The sequence below is a fragment of the Agelaius phoeniceus genome, chromosome 7 (genome assembly GCF_051311805.1).
Source record: "Agelaius phoeniceus isolate bAgePho1 chromosome 7, bAgePho1.hap1, whole genome shotgun sequence".
Taxonomy (NCBI): Eukaryota; Metazoa; Chordata; class Aves; order Passeriformes; family Icteridae; genus Agelaius; species Agelaius phoeniceus.
In genome coordinates this window covers 30,179,659-30,199,016 of record NC_135271.1, presented here as the reverse complement: position 1 = coordinate 30,199,016, position 19,358 = coordinate 30,179,659, and the positions used below count along the sequence as shown (strand labels likewise).

Below are 19,358 nucleotides of genomic sequence, written 5' to 3'. Positions count from 1 at the left end.
CCCTGCCCCGTGCTGCTGCTGCTGCTGCGGGCACCGCTGGGCCCTGCCCCGTGCTGCTGCTGCTGCTGCGGGCACCGCTGGGCCCTGCGCCCGGAGCCCAGTGCTGAGCGCTCCGGGCAGTGTTTAAAGTACCCCAACTGCATGGCACCGTTGTTTATGCAGACTCTGAGCATCGTATCGTGGGTTTGCCAGCAGATAGAGCAATGATGATTGGACAGAAAGTACACGCTAGTGAGGGGTTTCTTATAATAAAAATATTTAAAGGATGAGCAGGTACTCAGTTGCCTTTAAGAAAAGCTAATAACTACTTACATCTTGCCAATATAGCAAAATAAAAGCTGTACTAACTGACATTTGGCAACCAACATTGTTTTACTTTATCAGTTTATTTCTTGAAGTGTGACTCAAGTGGCCCAAGTATTTCTTGAACATTTGTTGCTAAATTCCTCAGATGAGGAATGTCTGAAAAGGTGTTAATGAAATGCCGTGTAGCAACAAAGAGCTCTTTGGTACTATCAAGTAATGAAAAAACTTCTTACCATGAAGACTTGTGTTAAAAAAAAAGTGACATTTTTTGTGGAAGAATAAATGGCTTAGAGACCAGGAAATATGAGAGAGAAAATAAAAATTCAAGATGGGACATGATTTGCCTGAAAGCAAAGATGATTTTTGAATTGAGCTGAAATGAAAACACAACGTTCAGAAAGAGCACAAATCATGTGGGCACTTGTTTGGAAGCTGGAGGGGTGCTCTCCTATCCAAATTCTGGTAACAGCTTCCTGCCCTGATGTGAAAGCCGTGTCTGTATGGAAGCTTTCATGAATGCTTAGCCAAATAAACAGAAAGTATGCAAAAAAATTGCCACCTGAAATAGATAAAAGATGCATAAAGTGATCCCAAAGGATAAACTAAAAGAGACTTAAGTCAACTTAAAACAACTGCACATTAGTTTAATGTATTTTAACTTCTGTATTGAAAAAGCTTTGCTTTTACTGATTTTTTTCCCATGGTTTTTTATCCCATAGTGATTTGCAAAGAGATAGTGAAACCAGCAGTAAGGAAAGTATGAGATGTATTACCACAAAATAGGGAATATTAATGAAGCCTGGATATCAGAGCGCCAGAGAAGGGTGGGTTTGGGACAAGCAAAAATTATGCTTGTTCCTTTGAGAGACCTCTGAATTAATGATCCAGATACTGCGCTTTCACAAGGATGCTGCACTTACCAAAGCAAAGCAAAGCTCAGACAAAAAGGATTGTGTTTTTCCCCACTCTTAAAAAAAGGCAAGCTGAGGTCCTTTTTATATAGACATGCCAAAATTGTAGCTGCAACAGCAAGTAACTGGAGTCTTCAGTACCACTGACTGGCTGGCATGAAAACTGAGAGTGGGCTGAGTCTATACATGACTGCTGGAGTTGACAACACAAACGATGCTTTGACTTATCTATATAATGCAGTCTTATTTGCAACATTTTCTGGTATTCATTTTTATATTAATATCACATTATGATCTGCTTGTTCTGTATTTCCCTAAAATAATTCAGTGTCTTTTTTCCTAACTGTTCCACACATGTTCAGCACGTTTTTATTATTAATAAAATAGGGGCACTACCTTATGCCTGAGTTGCATAGGTCTAGTTGCATAGGCCGTATGTTTAAGTTCATATTCTGTGATCTTTTTGGAGCCCTTTCTCAAGTCACTTGTATTACAGTCAAAAAAAATTAGTGTAGAAGTAATGATGTTGCAATTCAGTGAGAGATCCCATTTGTCTGCATTTAGTCATATATACTAACTGCATCTCTCCTTCCATCCTCTCCCCACGAGTGGCTGCTCCAATGATTAAAACAGTTTATTAGTGATACTTACATTAGTGTATTAGTAGCAATTCAAGACATATAAAGAAATGCCAGTCATTGTTTTTAATCTGTGAATATCATTATCATTTTTAATAATGTATTAGTATTTGTTCTTCAGTGTCACAGAATGAAACTATTCTAGAAAAACCAGTAAACTCACACTGCAGAACTACAGAAGCAAACAAATCCACATGTCCTACCATGTATAATGTTTCAAGCTGCTTCATTTATGGAGTAAGACTCATTAACTGGGCAATGTACAGTAGCTTTCTCTTTAATTACACAATTTCATTATGCAGTGGAATTATTTTTCAGAATACAACTGTTTTTGCAGACTAACCTTTTATTTTAAGAGAAGTTTCTGTCTAATGAAGAGAGATAATTACAGTACAAAATAGACTTTTGACACAGAGAAAACTATTGTTACCAGGACTCCCCTAGCGCATAATATTATTTTAAAAGAGAATGTAATTTACATATTTAAAAAATTATAGAGTTGTATGTAAGTAGCAGTGATGATGAGAGACAAACTAAGAAAAGCAGTGCTTGCAACTGCCCTCAAATTGCTCTGTAGTTTCCACAGTAGATAGCATAGTATGTGTTTTACCTGACAGAAGGGGTTTATGAGGGATATGGGTGTCTGGGGATGAGTCACTTTCTGATCTTTGGTCCAGTGCCTTTTAGTTTGTTCCCTTGTTGTCTCTTTATTATGATGTCTGACCACTTTCTACCTAGCACAGGGATCAGTCTTAATTTATGCATGCCTAAATATGATAGAGAATTTTTCTTGAAATCTGAAGCATGATAATTATGAGGGGCATTTGTTCTGACCACCACATAGAACAGCTCACTCAGCAGGACTCAAGTGTGATAAATGCCTTTGCCCCCAGGTGGCTGATTTCTGCAGTAGAATTAAGCATGGTGGTAAAGTTTGCAGTAGGGTTTTCTGGTTATTCGAGCTCTGAATCCTTTCACTGTACTTTTTAAGCAATGCTCTCTGACAGATTTCTTATCAAAATGAGAAATTCATAGAACTAATAATACTTATATGATAAAATAATATTTATGTTATTTTATTTGCTTAGACTCTTTGGGTATGCTATTTTCCCACATTGAGAGGCTGAACTGTTTTAGTGGAGAAGAGTTTAATCATTCCATGCCAGGACAGGAGATTTACAGAAACAAGTAAACTCTTTCTCCACCCCAAACAGAAATGACAGCTAACTCTGTTAGTCCTTCTACTTTCTTTTTTAAAACATGAGAAGGAACATATTTTGTTCACAGCGTGTTAACACAAGTAAAATAATGTGGAAGTTTGAGCAGAATATTTAACCTTGCAGAGTCCAAATAGCTATCTTTGGAGCTCTCTTTAGGATTTCTTGTCTTCTTAGGAGCTCACTTTTTCAAGGAGAAAAACGAAACACTGTGATTGACTCTTCCCACAACTGTCAGGATACAGTGCACAGTCTCCCAAACAGGCACAGAAATGTTAAGTGCAAGTACAACCTCTAATACTAATAGGAGATTTTTCTTTTCTTACCCCACAAGCAAAATATATGTCTGAATTTGGTGACAGAATTGTTGTTCACCTTCTGTGTATTTGTGTAGTGCAAAACTTGTTAAACTCTTTTCCAAGAGCAGTTCAGTTCATGTGTTTAAAATACACCATCCATCAGGAAGTATGTCAAAGGAAACTACTTTGTTAAGGGAGGTACGTGCAGTGAAACCAAATACATATGGTATCTGCAACTTCCTTAGAGTACTGCCTTTATTTCCTGCCTTTCCTACTTTTCATAACTTTGCAAGTATGGTGAGAACTGGAGGGAAGCCAACCGAATCCTTTTCACAACTGTTCCAAACTTGAGAAGCTTGTATTTGTAACCATTTGCAGGGCTGGCTCATATCACAGTTTGCATTTTTGCTTTTGTATCTTCACCTAAAGAAACAGAAAGGTAAGTGGGGAAAACATTCCCCCACAAAATGCTTCTGTGCATTTTGATTGTAAGTCCAATAGTATTAATAGTCAAGTTATAAACCCAGACAAATGGACTTCTTGGACTGCCTGTATTGTATTGTTAATGCTTGTCCCATTACCAGTTCTTATCTTTATGGATCAGATCATGTTTCATGATGTTGGGGGGAAAGAAGGCATTTTCATTTTAAAAATGTTTTTGTTATATGGTATTTTACTCTTTTAAATGTTATTTTTCTTCAACTGAAGGTATTATGGTCCGATGTACAAACATTACCCTTTCTTCCTAAAGCCGTGAAAGACTTTGCATTTGGTAATTAAATGAACTGCTTGAGTTAGTATTGTACTTTTCAGCCTTTCACATTTAATTAACATTCAAGTGGGAATTATGAACAATTTATATCTGTCAGGAAAAGACAAGACGTAACAAATTGTCTCCGTGCAGATGTGAAATTGAGGCAACCTTAGAGAGACTAAAGAAACTGGAGCGTGATCTGAGCTTTAAAGAGCAGGAACTAAAGGAACGGGAGAGACGTTTGAAGATGTGGGAGCAGAAGTTAACTGAACAATCAAATACTCCTGTAAGTAGACAATAATTCAACCTTTCATCTTGTGTCAGAAGGATTTGGAGCTTTGTCTATATAAATCTCAAGACATACTAAGGAAGTAGTGCTCCTGTTTTTAGTTGTTCCTCTGGGCCAATTTTATTGTATCACTCTAGATTACAATATTTTTTTAAAATTTCACCTAATACATTAGGTACAACATATTACTGATAGTTCATATTGTGACATGGGCATTTTAAGTAGTGTCCATTGATTTATTTAGAGTTCTCAGCTTTAAAAATTGTTTACATGCAATAAATTCTTTTTTCAACTAGAAAGTTGTAGACTTTATGGGGTGCAGGATTTGGTCTTAAATGTAAGAATAATTTGTATCTTCCAGAAGGCATGTCATGAAACTTATGCAGATTTTTTTGATTCTGTTCTTTTTCTTTGAGAAGTAGCAAATTCCCATTCTGTGAAAAGGGGGTCAAAATTCGAAGTATTAATTTAAGGTTTTGTTCATAATTATAATTAACATAACTTTGACTGGCCAGTTACCAGCTGGTAGAATTCTCACATTTCTATTAGTAAATTGAACAAAAAACTTCCTTGCATTATCTTGAATTTCTTGATGAAATACTATGCTCTTCAACCACTGATTGGCAGAGGGAGGACCACAGGGTTAATGCATGGCAAGACATTACAACAGAGTTGCTAAAAAAATTACTGTGATACCTCCTTCTTTTTAAAGCACTAGCTAAGACAAATACCAAATTGAGATTGCAGTAGCATTTGATTTTTCTTATGCACAATTTTATCCTACTAATAACCTTGATTCCAGCCAGACCCATTTACATATGACTTGTTTTTAAGGCATAGCTTATTGCTGTTCTTTGAATGAAGTTGCATTTATGTTCCAGCTGCAAACATGCAGCAATGAAATCACGGAGGATAAATGTTTTCCTATGTGCAGAGTCTGTGTGTTTTCAGTAGATATCTCTATACCTGCTTTAACACTTGCCATATTCCAGTAACTGAGCTGTGGGCCATCCTCTATCCTGAGCACAGCATGAGACACAGCCTTAATGAGCAAACCTTTTCACCAGCAAGGCCCTAGGGTTTTTTTATGCTGTACTTGCTTATGACTTGTACTTTTCACTTAGAGCTGGCATTGCTGCAAGAATAAAGCATTGTGCTAAGGCCTATTGTGCTAAGCATGAACTGTCTTTCTGCATAGCATTAACCCAACTGTCCTATTGCATTTAGGTGCAATTTCTTCTAATAGACAAATACAGGTTTGTTTTTTCCATACATCTTAAGTGAACTTACACAGAACGTATTTTTTAAAGAGCCATTTTATTGGAAAAAATTTGATATACTGGCAAAAAAAGGGCTTATTCAAGCAGGATTGGGGTTTTTCGTAGCACTGGTTACACATACAACTATATTGTAAATTCATAGCTGTAAGTCATTTTCAAAATATCTTTGGGCATTCTGTTTGCAAGCTGTAATCCTTGGGAGTCAAGCATCTATCTTCCTCCATTAGGTCAAGCAGTGTCTGCTCAGCAGCATCAAACTAGAGGGTTACAACAGGGAGTTGCAGTGCTTGACTTTAAACTACCTTGACTATAAAAGCAGGAGTAAAGATATGGCAGCTAGAGCTGTGACACATCTTAGAGTTCCCACTAGGCATAAACCTGGTTCTTAGCCAAAACTAGGCCTCATAGTATCTTAGCTGGTACTTTTGTCCCTGCTGTGTGTTCTGCAGTCACCTTTTCACTTGTCTCTTCAGCAAAGACCAGAGGCCAGCAGTGGTGTGCAGGAGTAGAAACTTAAACCAAGTGACAGGAGAACAGTGAAGCTGTCTCTGCCACTTGATTCTCCAGTGTTGTAGGATTGGTAGAAGCTTCATCCTGCGTGATAGGTAACTCTGAGTGGCAGGCTGCTTCTGCTCCAATGAGTAAAGTATAGCTTCACACGCTTCAGTATGAGGGAAGGATGAGGCCAATATTTAGAAATGCTTCTGTGCATTTTCTCCCTGCTCTTGTTTTGACCCTTTTTCTGCTGCATCTTATACAACAAGCTCCTTTGAGTCTGATCTCTGCAAATTCCTTTGTGTGCATCTCCAAAAGCCTCTAGCACAAGGGAATCAGGAGCATTTTGGTGGAGTTAATTATATCCATAGCTGCCATGGAATGGGAGACTTCTCTTGAAAGAAGATTTGACTTTGCGATGGTAGTGGATGTAGCTAAGATGAACAACTTATTAGAGGAAGACGGTGAACAGGACTTGAAATCCATATATCACCTGTGATGCCCTGTACCTGCAGGTGGTCATTTAACCATGGAACTTAGAGAGACTGGTGGATCCTAGCCATTTCTAAGGGTCTCTTCTGATAGTCATCATATGCGGTGTGTCACTGAAGGCATGTCCCATCCCAACAAACTCTTTAAATTCTCCAGATAACGAGATGGCAAAATATGGAGGAAGTAATGTGATTATAACTTGCAAAATGAGCCATTCACAGCTTACCCACTCTCAGACATTGAACAGTCAATGACCCAGAAAGGTGTTTCAGTGGAGAGCTGATTTGCAGCTTTGTTGATTTTTGTTGGGAATTCTTCCCATGTCGGAGATGCTCTTCTATGGATCTAAAGTAACTATAACTACCTGGCAATGAAGTGTGTGTGCTAGGTCTTGTTTTTGAAAGATTCCTTCTTTTTATCAGGAAGAGCTTGATCCAACTAGCACACTGTTGATGGTGTAGCTGGAGGTTTTTGTAGAGCCAGGTGTACAGAAGCTTAGCTGCAGGTTCTTTCATCACCTAGCAGTAGGATGCATGAAGGCTATTTAGGGCACCCCATCATGCCAACTTCTTATTTTTATTTTTCTTTCTTAAACCCTGATCACTAACTTTACTTAACCACAATGCAAATAGTAAGTCTTTGTAAGTAGGGAAAGCTCAAGTGGAACAGAAGACAGATGCTGTCTTTTTTAATGATAGAAAATTAGGCAATGTAAGTGGTTTTACCAAGAAATGGGCACTCTTTGAGCAACCCTGGCTGTGAAGCCTCTTGTGTTACAAAAGCAGGGCATCACCATAATCACCCCTGTAACTTGTTTTGATCAACTGCCATTGACTCTTCAGTCACTTTCTGATTAGGTTAAAAAATATATGAAAACCATGAATTTTGGGTAGGTAGTTTTACAAATGCTTTGGAAAGAAATGCTAGTGCAGATGCTAGTGCACCACACAGCTCCTTTGCTGTTGTTTTAGTAGTGACTCAGTTTGGCACTCCAAGACAAGCAATAGTTTAATTTAGGGTGAAACTCCTGCGTTTTTATTCCCTGTAAAGCACAGGCAAACATGTCACAGAGGTTACTAGCCTAGCCACTCTGAAGAGGCATTAATCATTAACCTGAAGAGGGCATATTTCATTTGTTACTACAAACAGACTGGGTCAGGAGAATGCCATTATCTGTAGGTGAAGATTAGCGGAAATTAATATGATGTACAAGCAATTGACAGATGTCTCTTGATACCACTAAAGAAAAAAAAAAAAAGCTGAAGAAGCTGACAAGCTGACCAAAACCACCCCTCTTCCCCTGCCTGCTTGTCCCTGGGATGGCTTCTGGAGGTGTGGTGCTGGTGCAGGCTGGAGGCCAGTTCTCCTGTCCTTTGCATTGGTGAGAGACTTATTTCTGATTGTGGCTGTTGCAGGGTGACCCTTTCTCTCCTTTTGAGCACACACTCAAAGCCAGTCTGCTGCTGCTTTCATTTCTGATATTTAGGGGCTGCTGCTTCTGCATCAAACTGCAGAGCTTGTTTGGCTTCTCTGGTCTTAACCCAATTTATTCTTCAATCCTAAAAGGTTGAATTAAGCAGCTCCAATTGCCTTGGAACCAGTCCACCTGGTTGGGAAATGTCATATTCTGTTTTGTGCCATACAAAATGAAGGATTGAAGAGTTTGAACCTTCTTTTGTCATGAAAGCTCTGTTGCCTGTGGTTCTTGCCATGCCACTCAGTGATTTTGGTTTAAGAACAATGACCCCAGAAGGATGCTATCTGTTTTAATGAATTCTTACTTGACCTCCATGTTTAGATTCACTAATCGTATGCTCTCTGTTGATTGCTGACTAATCTGGTGGTGTCTTTTTCCTTGATTTTTAAATTGGTTCTAACTTTCACTTTTGCTCTGTCCTTTCCTCCTTTTAAATAGTTTTTCTTACCTCTTGCTGCAAGAATGTCTCAGGAGTCTTACTTTGAATCTAAAACAGAGGAGTCAAACAGTGCAGAGATGTCATGTCAGATCACAGCAACAAGTAACGGGGAGGTAGCTGGCATGAACCAAAGCCTGAAGGCCTTGATGATGACGGGCTTTGGGGATATCTTCTCTCTGAACAAAGCAGGATCTGTCCTGCATTCTGGAATGCAGATAAACATGCAAGCCAAAAAGAATTCTTCTAAAACCACCTCTATGAGAAAAGGGAAGAAAATCAACATGGCTTTGGGTTTCAGTGAATTCGACTGGTCAGATGACGATGATGATGATGATGATGATTTTGATGACACAGATGATAGCAGCGAATGAAATAAGTTGTAGAGTTAACCCTGAAATCGTTTTAGCAAAGCAAAACAATAAAGTTTTAGAACAAGAATCCTGTCAGTTTGGTCTGTTTAAATCCTGTAAAAGAACAAAAAGCAAACAAACACCAACAAAAAAAATATTTACCAGGCTGAGCGTATTTGTATGTTGAAAGATATGTTGTTTCTGTTTCAATTGTGCTGACTTATTTCTGCTTTGATGAAATTTAGAACTAAACTTTCCAAACTAATTGAGATTTTTATTATTTCATGATTATATCTATAATTCCTAGTGCCTGATTACAGAAACTATGGCTTGATAAATTTAAGATCCGGAAACACTGGGAGAAACTTCAATGCCATTAATGCCATTAATGTCCTTCAAATTTTTCTTTTGTGTTTTTTGTCATTTCCCTTACCCCTTTAATTGTCGGTCATATGCATATGCTTGTACTTTCAGATTTGCTATTTTCTACATCCATTCTTTCTTCCTGTTGCAGTGAAGGGGTTTGCTGTGCTTCTTAATTTAAAGCCGTTTTCAAGGCAGCATTGTGGGAAGTCACAAATACGTTTCTAGGAACAGAGAAGCTTGGGAAGGAAGAGAGGGGTTAGTTAAATATATAGTTTAAAAATGGAATAGCAGCAGAACTCAGATAATCCCTATTAGTAGATGATTTCTATAAATGCTCTTTTTTTTCCCCCTCACGTGTATGTGCATGTGTATATAATTCACTCTAGCAAAGTAAACTGCAATCAGACCTCTGCATCTATTATCAGATATTGTGATCTAGAAGCTAATTTTCAGTTATGTTGATGTGAATCCATGAAGCCTCATTAACTTTGATGGACTTATTCTTGTACCTGAGAGCAAAAATTGGTGTTTGTAAATTTTGATTCTGTTGTATCTGCTAAGCAGCGTGTGCCATCCTTGGGAAAGGACAAAGAGAAGCCACTGTCACATTTCAGCTTGGGCCCTACTACTGTGGCTTGTGTGAAATTCTCCATAGTAGAATCTGGCAGTAATGTTGGGAATATTTACTAGACTCTGCATAACTGTTTTTTGCAGCTACATTACTTTTAAAGTATTGTCACTGCTGTTACAGCTTACCATAAAACTCAGTGTCTAACAATCTGCTGCAATAATTGCCTGCCAGGCACTTATGTTGAGAGCAGTGAGGATGTTTCTCCTGATGACCCCTTTAGTGGTGATGCAGAAGGAGGGAGGGAAACCAGTGCGAACACAGATGCAGGTTAGAAAGGAAGATGTTGTAAAATATTTGCCAAGGAAGAAGGGCAGCATTTCAAAAGAAAAATGTTACTGTGTAGTTCAGCAGTAGTGGGAATAAGCCATCAAAATTCCATTCTCAATTACTGGAAGGGTTTCTTTTATAAAACTTGTGTTTTTAAGTGGCTTCTTTAATTATAGGCTTGCCTGTTACACAGCTCTAACCTGTATATTATGGTGTTTTGTGGATAGCTTAGAGAAAAATGGATACATTAGATAACAGCAGGCTTGAAATCATTTCCTATTCACTCAACAAAACAAAGTTCTTTGAAGAAGTTTTTCTAGAGTGGGCACCTCTTTGGGTTGTGAGAAAGAAAGAATTGTTTTATCCTTAAGTGTCAGCGCTGATCCAGTCACCTGCAAGGCACAAGTGCTGTGCTCAGGCTGGCCTGCTCCATTCGCTCTGCATGGGATCATAGTTCCTGCAGGATGTCATTTAACCCTCTTCCAGACACTCCCAAACCTCTTGACTTGAACTTTCCTCTTGTATCTGGAAGCTATTCTCATCATGAAATTATCATTTAAATGATGCAGTGAATGTTCAGAGTATCCCAAGGAGAAACTCTCTTGGCTCACGTGGGGATGGCTTCTTAGGTCCATCAAAGAAACCTGATTTTAGGGAGAAAAAGTGACTTGGAAGGGTGAATAATGAAATGGAAGTAAGAACAAATAGCCTTTTCCAGTATAGATTTGTACTATTTTTGTAAGTCTACGTCTGCTAACACCCACTGCAATGATACTATTTTTGTAACTGCCACTTTGCACTCAGCAAAATTGTGATGGATTTGTGTAATGTAATATGTGCACTTTAGATCTTAAGGTGTGTATCATTGTGCATAAATTACTGTACCACATAAGCAGTGTAGGGATGTACAACTGAAAACAAAATTTGTTTCAGTGCATTTCTAATTCAAAAACCCAAAAAAATCTGTTCCTAGCACTGATATTTTGCACTTTTTTGGTGTTTGACAATCTTAGAGCACTTCATGCACATTTATGTTTGTGTGGGTTTTAAGTGAATTTGTAAATTACCTCCTTAATCTTTACAGAAATAAAAATAGTTTTTAAGTAGTATGACACAGATTTTCATAGTTGCAACATCACAAGGTTTAAGTCTGTCTTCAAGGTTTTGTGCTTACCCAGGTGTGTAACCTATATCAGCAAATATCATCAGAATGTGGTAACATGCTTGTAGTAATTTCTACCTACTTGTTTCAGTGTTTTTTAATGAAGCAAGATGGATTTTTTCCCCTTTGCCTTTTTTCCCCATGTTGTTTCTCAAAGCAAATTAAACAATATTAAGGAAAAGTTTAAGCTCTTCTAAAACTTCCTCATGCATTTAAAGTAGCAAAGGTGACCTCTGAATTGTAGATAAGGTGATAATGTGACAAACTCTTCTGATGCAGTTGAGATATGGTATTAGACTTAGGATATTGGCTGTGCTTACTAAAAAAGCAGTGGTATTAATTGCATTTTTACTTTCCTGTGATGAGTTTCACACCAGGTGTCTCCAGTTTGCAAGCCAGTTACCATATGTGAGAATCAAGCTGTGTTGTTTCTGCCTCTGAAATGCTTCTCACTAGATAAAGGCTTTGAAAATGGCTCAGGTGGACAGGTATGGTGGTTGGAGGAGGGCAGACTATTTCATCTTCCACACCTGATTTTGCTCTGCAGTGTATCCAAGTCCATCTTCTACCTGTCTCATCATCAGGTTATACAAATCTCCACAGCAGTCCAGAGCCACATCGTGTGTCAGCTAATGCAAGCATTAGCCAAACCCAGAAGGGATTTCTCTGGCTGCTCTGGGCCAAAGCCAGAACAAACCACCAAAAGCCTTCCTGTGCCTTGTACACCTCTCAGCTCACTAGGCCCTGCCAGGCCTTTTGGGTTCCAGTTTCCTCTGTCTTCCATAAAGCCTGAAGGTATTTGTGGTAAAATAATATCACTGCATTTGATGGAGGGGAAAGGTAAGAACCAGGCCTGAACTTGGCATATTTACTAGGCTGCTGTACTGCAGACATGAACTTAGGTGGGTAAATGGCCTCAGAGAAGAATTGGGAGGATCGACTTTTGGCTTGCTTAATGGTCAGCTGGGACCAAGACAGGATGTCCAACTCCCAACTCCTTTTCTTTAGCAGTGGTGAAAAAATATGGGAATGGGACTTAAAGAAGGAAAACTTTTGATGTAGTCATTTTTGTGACAATGTCATCACTAATTTCTTGGAGTAGCAAGTGCCTTAGGGTACGGTGTGGGTGTGCTGCATTGCCAGCCATTGTGTGCTCCCTGACGTGGAGCTTGTCCCCTCTGGACTGGAAGGGCTTTCTGGAGGTGAGGTCTGGCGTGGCCTCTTGTCACACAGTCATGTTCATGGCTTGTCATTTGCTTATCATTCCAGAGCTTTTCTTAGATGTTGATTCCCTTTCCTTCTGGGTTTTAAAGTGTTTATTCTGAGTTAAAATATCTGAGGCAGTAATGATGGGTATTGCTCTCAGCAGTAGCAATAGATCTGTAGTGTGCATATAGCTGTTAAGTACTGAGCAGTGTTACTGTGTGTCTTTAGTGGTGTACTTCCTTTATCTGTAATCAGGCAGCTTTTACAGGTTTTTAATAAGACCTCTGACTTGACAGAGGTTTTAACTACAGTCCTAGTTAGAATGTTCAGGTAGAAAAAGTAAGTTCATTTAGTAATTTTCACAGCCCTTAAAATGCACTGGTAGGAATCTGGAGGAGAGACCTTTCCCCTTTCCCCCAGGCTTCAACTTAGTGTACACTGTAAAATCTGCACAGAGATTTCTGATGTGTGAAGATTTAATTTTAAAACTGTAGAACCAATTATTTTCTTTTAACATTTTATATTGTGTGCTAAATACTCATATGCCTTTTAAAGTCAGATATAGTCCACTGCATTTCTTGCTTTTGCACTACTGAAGAAGTTTTGTACTGAATAGTAGGAGTCGATGCTACTTACACTTCAGGTTTGAACTGATGGAATTCGAATAGAAAATATTTTCACAGTGTTAGAAAAATTCATTTTCCCTTCTGAAAAAGCAAAGCTGAGCGCAATGCCTATGCCAAGACTCTTGTGCTGTAAACTGAATATATCATTTGTGTGGAACATGCAATGTTACACTTGTGTGTGGTAAAATCTTGCAGTGTCAGTTATTCTCTTTATTGCACTTGACATACCATGTCTTGTTTTATTCACACTGTGGATTTGATTTTCCAGTGTAAAACCAAAGCAAACAAACAAAAAGAAATCATACAATGTATTCAATTTCCTCAATTGGTGTCATAAACTTTCTTTTGGTGTGAACTTTTCCCTTGCTTCTCTTTTGTTCCAAACTTCTATTTTGCAATAAACATTTTGACAGTAAATTTTATGCATTTGTGTGACTGTGTAAAATGCTGGAGTTCCAAGAGGTTCCTTATTGTCTACTGGTTTAAGTCACTTTTCTGTTACTAACTGTGTGACATTTCTCCTTTATTCTCCCATTAAGAAGAAAAAAAAAAGATAAATAATACAGAACTATTCTGCCACTGGTTGTATTTAAACCAGAAGAAAGCAGAAAAAAACCCACTGTACATCTAAAAACGCGTTATTGGACTTCTGCAGTAAATTATTCAGTTGTACAAATCATTTTACCAGGCTGCTGCTGCAGCACCAGCCAGTTTGACTCTAAGTACCTACAAAAGGCACAACTCAGCCTCCTGAGGGGGTTCATGATTGCCACTTGCCCTTCCTTGTCCTTTAGTGTTGCCCCCAGCACTACTTTTGTCCCACAGTGTTCTGCCCGGGCTGCAGGTCACTTAGTGTGCAGCTGGAGGTGCTGGGATGCCCGGGGGACATGCTTGGCTTGTGGGTGGGGTCTGGGGACCCTGGGGGTGGCAGGGTTCTCTGAAGGAGGTGACAAAGCCATGGGGGGTCGGGGGTAATTGAGCTGAGTCTCCCATAAATCACTGTTATCTACATCAAAAAGTCTGCAACTACATCATGATATTGAGCTTCTGGGAGACACTGACTGTCCAAATACAAATCTATAATTAATGGTAATCCTTTAAGCTGAATAAAAATGCCAAGAAGATGACACTTTGGATACCATATATTTGAATGAGTATAAAAATGGCAATCACTGTTACAGTGACGTCTTCTCCTCTGTCAGTTTTCACATCATCCCAGAATTTTGTTTAATGCAGCCATTCCTCCGTGGTTTCCTAGTGCTTCAAGAGCTAACATCATCTTGCATCCAACAAAGTGTAGGAGGAGGCTGGGAAGTGCTGCACTCCTCCAGCCTTACAGGAGTTGTTACAAAGCAGTGGCAGAAACCAAGAGAGACTTGTCTGTACATGGGTGGGAAGACAGGCTGCAGTGACCAGACTCCAAATTCTGTTTTCACTGCTGTCCAGTGAAAGTTTTCCTTCCTTTTGCAGAAAATACCCATCATTTGGGAGGGAGTCATAATCCCAGCATTATTTTCATTGCAGAACAAAGCCATAGCAAAAGCCTTCCTGTAGTGTCAGAACCAAGAGGAGAGGCAGATAGAGTCCCTTGCCATCAGAAGGTTTACTTTTGCTTCTTAAGTTGTTTTTGTTGGAGATCTGCTGGTAATTTTATCTGCGGAGAGGAACAGGATCGATTTAACACTGCCAACATGCTGTTGGAGCCAGCCCACAATCAGTGTGAATGCAGTGGTTTAGTACATCAGTATGAGTTGCAGCTTAAGTCCTTTGCAGGGAAAAAGGAGCAGAATGGTATCAGCTACCAGAGTAAAATTTGGGTGGAGGGGAGAAAAATGGTCGGATGGTTTTCTTTTCAATTCGTATCTCTCACACAGTTGCTGCCCTCCTTTGATATTTGTGCATGGACCGAGGAAGATGTGGTGAGTATTCTATGTTAATGTGGCCAGGGTCCTGATGCTGGAGCTCTCTGACAAATTACAGCGGGCGTGGTGGGCGGGAAGGCTGGATCTGAACATCTAGGTGAGATCTTACTGCTGTTTGGTAAAGCTTGTGTCCCAGAAAAGCTTGAAAATGACCAGGAGTAAATTTGAGTTACCTTCATAAAACAGCCACATTCTCCAGTGTCCAGAAAATAGTGGGAGCTGGGAACTGCCAGCAGTCAGGAGAGCATTCCTGGGTCCTCATTCAAGGAATGTGGAAGTGCCCAATGACCCAACCCTGGACATGACAAAATGAGTTCAAAGGTTTTATCCCACTGTGTGCCACCTGGATGGCAATTATCTGAAAAAACGTTTAGAGCTTTTTAGGGGGTGTGCAACCTCTCTTTGATATAAAATAATGGCATTGAGTACTTTATACTTTTTTATTCAGTTAAAAGTCTAAACAAGACAGATTAGTGATTTATCTCTGACACAGTGATGTGTCAAAATGATTTTAATGTCCTATCAAGCACTGCCTTTGTGTCTTATGCATCATGGGGTTGTTTGGCTGACATTTACCAAAGGACTGTCTGGAAAGCCAGTGTAAAATCCATAAAAGCCCTGGCTCCTTCACTTCAGCCCTTTTAGCACATGACATTTCTCAGTTGCTTTGGTCATTTCAGTTCTTCATGACCATAAACTGAGAAAGGTGGGTGCAAAATGGAAGGCAGTTTGGAAAAGCTAAATAGAAGTAATCACTTGCATTGGTGAATCCTGAGTCCTTTATCCCAAAGTGAGAAATATTTTTAAATTTTGTTCTAAAAAGGATAATTACTTGTGAACTCCAAATAACTGTAATACAAGACTTTGATAATTTGAACTTCAAGATTGATTCTTCTTTTTTGCAGTTTTTCTGGATGCAACAACTTACTAGAAAAGGTAAAAGCTATTCACACGTCCTTTCACGCTCACATTTATGAACTAATATACATTTGTTCATTTTCCCCCCTCCAATAAAGTGCCATGTGGATTTCTGAATAACCTCTTTTATCTTAAGGCGATGCTTCTGGTGAAATGAGTGTCTATGCTAGCTTGTTTAAGGAACATCATATCACTGGGAAGCAATTGCTTCTTCTAGAAGAAGAGGATTTAAAGGACATGGGAATTGTTTCCAGAGGACACATCATCCATTTGAAGGTATTATCAGCATATATTGAATGGTGCAGTAGGTTATAGTGTGAGTATTACAGAGTCTATGGAGTTTCAGTAGTATTAGCAGCAAAAAAGTTTACAAAGCTAAATAGAGAACATATTTGGTATCTAAAATAAACAGAATTATAGCTTCATATGGATCTAGAACTCAAAGTAACCTGAGCATTTTATGAGGCATGAAAATGTGCTGTGGTCTTTACACTTCTCTGTAGTTCTTAGTTTTCTTGTGAGCTTGATAGCAGTACTGCTGCAGCTTCACCTAGGAGGGCCATTCTCCCAGCAGAAAAGCTTGGGAATCTTCAGAGAGAACTCTCTTTAGCTGAAGGAGCAACAGATATGAAACAGTTATTTGAACTGAAATCTCAACTTCTCAATTTCCACATCTCATTTATGGCATAAAGCATATTTAGACTAACAAAACTCATTTGGGCAACTTTAAAGCTGATTGACAGACAGGTTTCTTTGCTCTTAGAACTTTGCTTTTAAACAGTGTTTTAAATGTCTAATGTTTGTAATGAGTTAAAAAAATCATGGTCTGGAAAATGTGATCATGACAGCAGTAATGGTATTAGTACTGTATCCACAGGAGAGTTTTCTGGCAGTCAGCTTTGGAAAAGAGATTCTATAAAAGCAGTGTCTCTAATTCTGTTGAGTTTCAATCATTTTAGATCCCAATTTGCTAGTAAAGAGATACTTGTATTGTAATTGCTAGTCCTGCAAATTTAGCTTTGTAAGTCACACAAATTTATTCCCCTTTTTCTCATCAGCCATTTTTTTCCATGCCCACACACCATTACAGTTATATTTAATTTACATTTCCTACAGGGAAAATTGTTGAAACTTAATAAAGTCAATAATGTCCAAAATGAAAGATCTCAGCTTCCTGGGTTGATTTGAGCATAAATAAAAACAACAAAAAGAAGTTCCCTGAACATCTCTTTTTCTGACTAAGCAGATCTGATTCTGAACACAAATCAGGGCCAATCTACCACAACAGTTTCCAGAACAGGGCTATATTTTAAACTCTTCTCACATGCCCTAATGTATCCACTGTGGAAAACAGGGCATGTGGGGTTGTGCTGTTTTTCATGCTGGTATTTGCAGGATGAGATAATAAATAACTCCCATCTGGTTTTGTTGATTTTTTTCCTAGACTGCTATTGAGAAGTTGACCCATGACTACCTAAATCTATTTCATTTTCCACCATTAATTAAGGTAAGTCTCACTGTTGATATAAGACATGCTTCTCGTGCTGATATGAATATTTCCCTGTTCTCATGTCTCAACTTCCCCCATTCAGGGGAGGGCAAGGTTGCAGTTCCTACAGAGGGTTGTAACAAATGTGGAGAGTCAACAGCAGCAATGGGTCACAGAAGAACAAATAATAGGATAATAGAAATTGTTTTCAGGGAAGTTCTCAGTTTGAGTACTTTATACCTTTTGTATCATGGAGCTGGTAGAATTAAATTAAATGACAACTGGCTGCAATTTGCTTGTTGTCATTAATCAGAAACTACTTTGAAGAGCCATTCCTCCAAACTGCTGCCACCAACTGGTCACCACTGAAGAAGCAGACCCCTGGCCCAGAATAAGGCCATAATTCCCCAGTCTGCTAATGTTATAGGAGAGAAGGGTGACAGGATGATTTAGTGTCTTGCCACCCTGACGTTAACCCATTAGTTTTCTGATAATCAGTAATAAGATCCATGCAAAAGTGAGGGAGTGTTTGGGAACTTTGGTATTGCTAGAGCAGGTATTTGCCTTATTTAATTCAGTAAGCTAACTAAGGAATTCTAGACCCCAAATCCTGAAGTAGCTTTTTTAGTCACAATTTATTGCACAGAAATAGAGTGAAATCCACGTAAAGAAAATTTTCATATAGCAAAACTCTGTTCCCTGGAGGGGAAAATGAAAAATGAAAGTCAGAGCATTGCTGCTTTGCTTTGCTGTGCCAGCTGCAATTCCAGTGGCAGAGGCTGTCACAGTGCTTGCAGGGACACTGCACTGTGCCAGAGCAGCTCAGCCAGGAGCAGGAAATGTGCAGCATCTCCCACTACCAGCTCTAAACCCATGCAGAAGCCTTTGCCCCTCTTGGAGTGTGATGTCTCCTTTCTGCTGCCTGCCAGACTTGTCACACCTGAAAGGCAAATCCTTTCTGCCACCAAAGGGTGCGCTGCTGTCTCCCAGTGGGTTGTGATAGATGTGAATTCTCACCTTTGCCTGGTTTTTTGGCAGGATTCTGCAGGAGGAGCTGAAGAAAGCATTGAGAAAGTAGTGAATCTTGAACTTGTGTTTGGTTATCACTTGAAGCCGGGAAATGGTCCAAAGGTAAGCTGGGAGTGCTAGATCAGTTGGTTTGGTTAAAAGTCCCTACCCAGAGCATCCAATATCTTCTGGACACAAAAGATAAATTTGCATGAGAATTCTCTTGTTTTGGAAAGTGCTGACTGAATGTCAAGGTAGCAAATGGGGCTGCATCAGTGATGAGGAACTGTTCCCCAGAACAAGCAAGGAAGAAAGAAGTGGAACAGAAAGTTTTGGCTGAAAGCTTTTGTTTCCTTGTGAACTATTTTTTAAATTGTAATTTTTATAATTTGGGATTTCATTTTGTTCCTTTTATCCCAGTGAGTGTGAAATGCTAATCCATTTATTCAAAAAAACCCACTGACAGTTGAGCAGTGGCATATGCCTGATGTTGGTGGGCAGACTTCTTTTTGTCTCAGCAAAAAGGAGATGCTGTTTTATGCAACCAAGAGGAGTTTGGGAAATACATGGTATGCATGGCTGCTGGCTGGGCAGGACTGGTCCTGGTGGAGACTGTGTGCTCTCGTGGTCGTGGGGAAGGAGGGAGGGGTGGTTGGAGCACACTGCACAGAGCTGCTGTGCTCCAGCAATTGCCAGCGTGCCACATGCTAATCAAACCTCAGCTCCAAGCCGAGCTGCTTCAAGGATCTCTCGTTACACCCTGTGTAGCAGGAGCGTTGATGACTCCAGATGTTCCAGCAAAGGATTTCTACCACA

The 19,358-nt window shown here is 39.3% G+C and overlaps 1 protein-coding gene across 2 annotated transcripts in view; it reads left to right on the top strand.

The window, feature by feature from the left end:
• Positions 1–19,358, top strand: part of MAP3K20 (mitogen-activated protein kinase kinase kinase 20) — a 90,432-nt gene that overhangs the window by 52,756 nt on the left and 18,318 nt on the right. Inside the window, exons 10-15 of one of the 2 annotated variants that reach the window (XM_054636021.2) lie at positions 4,276–4,411; positions 15,080–15,124; positions 16,033–16,063; positions 16,182–16,321; positions 17,490–17,552; positions 18,573–18,665. In XM_054636021.2, the coding sequence (XP_054491996.1) occupies positions 4,276–4,411; positions 15,080–15,124; positions 16,033–16,063; positions 16,182–16,321; positions 17,490–17,552; positions 18,573–18,665 (508 nt within the window). Of the gene's footprint in view, positions 1–4,275; positions 4,412–8,596; positions 13,628–15,079; positions 15,125–16,032; positions 16,064–16,181; positions 16,322–17,489; positions 17,553–18,572; positions 18,666–19,358 lie in introns of those variants that run through there. The other variant, XM_054636022.2, reaches the window with a different exon arrangement.